The sequence below is a fragment of the Pseudophryne corroboree genome, chromosome 6 (assembly GCF_028390025.1).
Source record: "Pseudophryne corroboree isolate aPseCor3 chromosome 6, aPseCor3.hap2, whole genome shotgun sequence".
NCBI classification, from domain to species: domain Eukaryota; kingdom Metazoa; phylum Chordata; class Amphibia; order Anura; family Myobatrachidae; genus Pseudophryne; species Pseudophryne corroboree.
The window spans coordinates 474619048-474625047 of record NC_086449.1 but is presented as its reverse complement, the minus strand read 5'-3'; the positions used below and the strand labels follow the sequence as shown (position 1 = coordinate 474625047).

The following is a 6000-nucleotide window of genomic DNA, read 5'->3' as shown; positions in this document are numbered from 1 at the left end:
AGTTACGCTTGCCGTCACCTGTAGTGAAACACATTCATTATCCATTAACCTGTTCAAAACAATTGCTGGCAACCTCCAATTAAGAACAGAGTCCAGGAGCAGAGCATTTTGTCCCTCCTGGAGAGGGTCATAACTCATATTGTGAGGAGTGGAGAAGCATATACTGTAGTATGAAGCTGAGTATATCAAGCTCATGCTTGACACCAATTGCCAATGCGCGTCCCCGCGGCACAGTGTCGTGCGCGCTCCCGCGTATTCCGCACTGTGCCCACTTCCTGACGTCAGGCTCCGCCCCGGGGGCGCGCACAGCCAGTCAGTCAGGAAGAGGGGAGAAGAAGATGGCGGACATGGACGAGCAGCTGTCTGATGAGGAGAAGGTGGGTGGTGTGTTAGCTGGCGCTGTCAGTACCCGAGCAGGAGAGACGCCGTGCAGGTGGGCGGCTTCGGGCAGGCTCGGTGCTGCACGGCCGCTGGGTTGCCGGTACGGGGCAGGTGACGGCGATGTACTTGGTCAGGGGCTGGGTGACTTCCGTTTGGCCCCTGGGTGTCAGATAGGCTGCGGCCGTCTCCTCCGCCAGTGTGTCCGCTCCTTGTACGGCCTTTGCCGAAAATAGGAAGCAGCAGTAGGGCGGGGACCGGGAGCTATACAGGGCGCCGGGGGCCCGCACAGGTGTGTGCGTGTCAGCTGTCACCCGGAGCCTGTGTGTGCGCTACATGTCCCGCATGCCTGCCCGCAGCAGCCGCCACCTCCTCTGCAGCAGCAGCATGTTTCCCTGTGTACTGCATGCTTATAGGAAGCTGCTGCTGCCGAGTGCAGTGTTGCCCCTCCTGGGGTAGGTGGGCACTAGACATTGATGTCACTGGACTGCTGTATATGCTGCTGTAACAATACAGAGGGTATACAGGTGTAGTGAGACTACAGCAAGGTACACAGCCCAATAATCAGGTAGTGTGTATGCAGAAGTGTTAGCTGATCAATGGTTCTTGCTATGGTCAGGTGGGGATCTGGCGCGCTGCACATGCTACCTTCTTCCCAACTTCCTAATTCCATTGAGATCTGAAGTAAGCACACGCTGAGCTAGTGTATATGGGTGCACACCAACCTGATAATCAGAGTGTTTATCAGATAGGCATATTACATACTCTGCATAAAGCTGGGTGCATACTATGCCGATTACTCAGTAGATCAGATACTGCGGGACAACCCTACGCCATGGGGTTTTGTACATTTTCACGCTCACAATTGAATCTGCTCTCTAGACAGCTATTTAGAAAAAGTGAGCACTCACAGCTTTTTTTGAAGAAAAAAAACATTTCACCATTATATAAAAATGGACAGCCGAATCACATGCCAATGTTTTGGTTCCTCAAGGCGTATAGTGTCATCTTGGTAAAAAGCAGAGAAGCAGAAGCATGAGGACGTACTGTATCAGTTCCATTGTCTTTTATATACTACATACTTGATAGCCCACAACTGGTATAGGCAGGAAGTGGTAATGTTACGCACATAGGAAGAAACCCTTGGTTAACATGTCTTTTGTATATGACAAAGTCACTGAAATGCAGCAAGTGAATTTTGGTCAAGTCTAATAGCCAGGAATTTGAGGCAAGTGGCGAAGTGTAGGCATTTTTTACAAGGCCTACACATAAAATAGCTTTATATAGTCAAGCTAAAATCCAGACATACATCCTCTTTAATCCAAAGCACAGCGGGCCTAATTACAGAAGCCGTCCCAAAACGGCTATTGTACACAAATCGGTTAATGTTTTCTTACTGCGCATGTGTTTAAGCCGCAGTGTGCATGCACAACCAGTGAATGGCAATTGCGGTCGCAAAGAGGGATTAGTCTCAAGGTGAGTGACAAGGAGACAGATTTAGGGGGTGGGAACACGGAGTGGTTGGGTAAACGCAGGTGCGTTTTGGCCATTCAGACGCTGTTTTCTGGGCGTGAATAATTTAGCAGTTGCGATCTTACTTTTGGAGAGCTGCTCAGCCTACGCATCTTCAGAGGTACTCAGAATCTGTGACCTGGCCCGATTTAAGACTATGCTACCGATGTATCAGCAATTGTATGCTGTCGGATGGAAATTATGCAACAGCAGTGGGTGTTCCTATGCTCTGGTTACATTCTGCTCCTATAAGCATATAGTCGCTATTGCATACAGCAGTGGTTTCCAAACTTTTTGAATCACGGCGCCCTAGAATATCAGAATTTTTTTCACGGCACCCCTAGGCCAAAAATGTCTTATTAAGAAATAAATATTACAGTAAGTAGATCGCGTTTATATGTCATCCTTAGGATCAGTTGTGTGGTGAGGGACAAGATTTGCTTCTGTTTGGCCACATATTTTATGACTGGCAGCCACCAGCACTGGTTTTGCCTATTATATTGACCAATACTTTGAATTGGTCCTGGACCACCAACCCAGGGCACCCCTGCAAGTGTCCCGAGGCACCCCAGGGAGCCATGGCACACCGTTTGGGAACCTCTGGTGTACGGCAAAAAATAGCAACAGCAATCACAAGAACAACCACATCTTACTTAAGGTGGGTACACACTGGCCGATATATCGGCCGTTCTCTTGAACGGCCGATATATCGCGGGACCGTCGGCCAGTGTGTAAGGCCGATATGTCTGTGAACTCTGTCGTTCACAGACAGATCGTGTTGGCCTCGCAGCACAGCCGACGGGCAATATATCTATCGATATATTGGCGCGTTGCTGTGTGTGTACGGGCGGGCGGCCGACCGCCCGTACACATGCTGCGGCAGCCGGCGCGCCCAGTTCATGACGTCAGTACCCGACGGATCAGTCAGTGTGTATGATCAACACACTGCCCGATCCGTCCATAGATATATCTGCCACTTAATTGATCGGCATATATATCTATCAGTGTGTACCCACCTTTAGGCCCAGTATGCTATATTTAGCTCTCTGTTTTTTCTTTTTTTGATAAATGTTTTCCAGATGTGAGATCTCATTTCTAGTTATTTTTTTCAGGGATAGTACTATATGCCCAACTTGTCACATACAGATTTACAAAACCCAATTTAGAAAACAGTTTCATGTTATGAATGATACTTTAAAATCACACTACATTCCATTTGGCGGCAAAATGTTTTTTTTTGTTTAATCTGTTTTTATTAATGCTGTAGATGTAACAGTAGTACAACATTTTCAAACAATAGAATCCAAAGTACACAAAGGAAAACATATCTGGTCGTACCGTCTTAGTAACTTTGTTTTAAACATAATAGCACAGATAGAAAAGTTGACTGTTCTTCCATCAAAATATATATAAAGGAATACAGACATTATAAAGCATTAATTATAAGAAATGTAGGAAAGGAAAAAGAGAGTAGAAACAGAAAGAAAGTGAGAAATATGAAAAGGAAGAGAATATAAAAGAAGTCAGTTGAGATGAAGTTTTTTTTTTTTTTTTAGTCTAGAGATTTATACGGGTATGATTAGGTTACCATATAGGACCTGTATATCGGAGACTCCATGAAGTCAAACCACGGAAACCAGGTAGTGGTAAAGTCAGTGGTTCTTCCCATCGAGAAGGATATAAGGTCTTCCATGTCTAAAAAGTATGTAATCTTATTAAACCATTGTTTGATCGAGGGTGGGGAGGTGGATCTCCAAAGAGCCGGTATCACGGCCCTTGCAGCGTTGCTAAGGTGTCTCAGAAGTGAGCATTTATAAGAATGTGTGCTTGCTGAGGTAAGATTAAAGAGCCAAAACTCAGGCCCCTCGGGTATCTCATCTCCCACTATCAGCTCGGAGCATCTAAAAACGTCCTTCCAGAAAGGAATTATAATAGGGCAGTCCCACCAGATGTGTAAAAAACTCCCTGGTGCCCCCTTACACCTCCAGCAGAGATTCGACAAGGTAGGAAACATTTTATTAAGGACACGGGGAGTCCTGTACCATCTATATATAAGCTTATATACCGTTTCCCTCGTTGACAAACATAGAGAGCTTGCCTGAGCATTACGAAATATAGTGTCCCAATCGCCCTGAGAGTTTATCCCTCGCATTTCCCTTTCCCAAGAAGTCATGAAGGCAGGGGGTTGGGAAAACAGGTCCTCCACAATAAGCACATAAATTTGGGAGATGGTATGTGTAGGGGAACGGGTGGAAACGCATAGTTTTTCGAAGTTAGTGAGACCTCTGGTTATGTCAGAGAGATTTTTGGAGGACGCTAGAAAATGATGAACCTGGAGGAACTTCCAAAAATCGACGCTTGATATTTTCCAGAGGGACTGAACATCTGAGAATGAGCGCACTCTACCCGAACTCACCAGCTGACCGACCCTGAAAAGCCCCGCCTCCGCCCAAGAAGCAAATGCCAGGCTGTGGAGTCCAGGACCAAATTCGGGGTTATGAAGAAAGGAAGTCAAGGGGGACCACTTAGAGGAGATGTGTGTCTTTAACCTGAGCTTGTGCCATACTTTAAGCGTGGGGGTGACCGTAGGGTGAGCGATTTTCGGGAGGGAGGGCAGCCACGGGACTATTTCTATGTAATGTGGGAGACATCCTTCTTCCAAAAGCACCCATTGTTTACAGTCTTTAGCCCTTGTCCATTCCAAAACTCTATTTAATTGTACCGCATGGTAGTAGCTGGGAATATGAGGGAGTTGTTGTCCCCCTTGATGTCCCCTCCGGAATAGAATGTCATGTTTAAATCTGGGAGCTCTACCTCCCCAGACAAACGTGCGAATGAGGTTCTGAACGTCCCTGAACCAGAGGGGGGATGAATATAGGGAGGGTTTGAAGAAAGAATAGAATCCTGGGGAGAGCGTTCATTTTAACCACGTTAATCCTACCAAACCAAGATAAACGCAATTTCTTCCATTTCTGGAAGTCTAAACGGAGTGTTTTCAACAAAGGGCCGAAATTTAAGGGAAATATTTTAGATAAATCGTTAGATAGCATTACCCCCAAGTACTTAACTCTATGTTCGTGCCAGGTAAAGGGGAAAGAGCCCTTCAGGCCGGTCAGGACACCAGGGGAAGTAGTTAGGTTCATTGCTATGGATTTAGAATAATTTATCTTAAAATTAGAAAGGGCTCCGAACCTATCAAATTCTAGCATCAAATTTGGGAGAGAAGTCACCGGGTTTGAAATTAGGGCCAGCAAATCATCAGCATACAAAGCTAATTTGTATTCGCGTCCTCTTACTAATAACCCAGAGATATTTCGGTTAGCCCTAATGCTTCTCGCTAAAGCTTCCATGCTTAAGACAAAAAGTAGAGGGGATAACGGGCATCCCTGTCGCGTGCCATTGGAAATGGTAAAGGGGTCTGATAAGGAGCCATTAATCTTAATTTTGGCAAATGGCGTAGAGTAGAGGGATAGGATTCTATGGAGACAAGCGTTGCCAAGTCCCAGGTGCCTCAGGATGCCGGACATAAAGTCCCAATCCACCCTATCAAACGCTTTTTCAGCATCAGTTGACAATATAATTGAGGGGGATGTGGCCTGGTTGGCATAATAAATCATATTAAGCACCTTAGAGGTATTATCCCTGGCTTCCCGACCCAAGACAAACCCCGCCTGGTCTCCATGAATTAAATCTGGTAGCAGCAATTTAAGGCGATTTGCAATCAGCTTTGCGAAGAGTTTTATATCTAAATTTAGTAGTGAGATCGGCCGGTAACTGGAGCAGAGGCTGGGGTCCTTCCCCTCTTTGGGTAAAACAGTGATATGTGCCTCTAGGGATTGTGAAGCAAACTGTGATTTTTCCGACACGGTGTTAAAAGCTCTTGTGAGAATAGGGGTTAATTTCTCCTTAAAGGCCTTATAGTAAGCAATAGTGTACCCGTCGGGGCCCGGACTTTTGCCATTGGGGGAGGATTCGATGACTTTTAAAACCTCCTCAGGAGAGAAGGGTGCATCTAAACCCTCTGCATCTTCTCTTGACAAAGTAGGGTAATCTGTGCTATTTAAATAGTCTGCTATGGCTGTTTGGTGTGAAATCTTGTCTGCCCTCCCA

General features: G+C 46.0%; 1 protein-coding gene across 1 annotated transcript in view; it reads left to right on the top strand.

Moving 5' to 3' along the window:
* The first annotated feature begins 269 nt into the window (after window positions 1-269).
* The window catches only part of CAPZA2 (capping actin protein of muscle Z-line subunit alpha 2), a 113497-nt gene continuing 107766 nt past the window's right edge, over window positions 270-6000 (top strand). The window contains exon 1 of the mRNA XM_063927233.1: window positions 270-377. Coding sequence (XP_063783303.1) covers window positions 339-377 — 39 coding nt within the window. The 5' untranslated portion in view covers window positions 270-338. The remainder of the gene's footprint in view (window positions 378-6000) is intronic.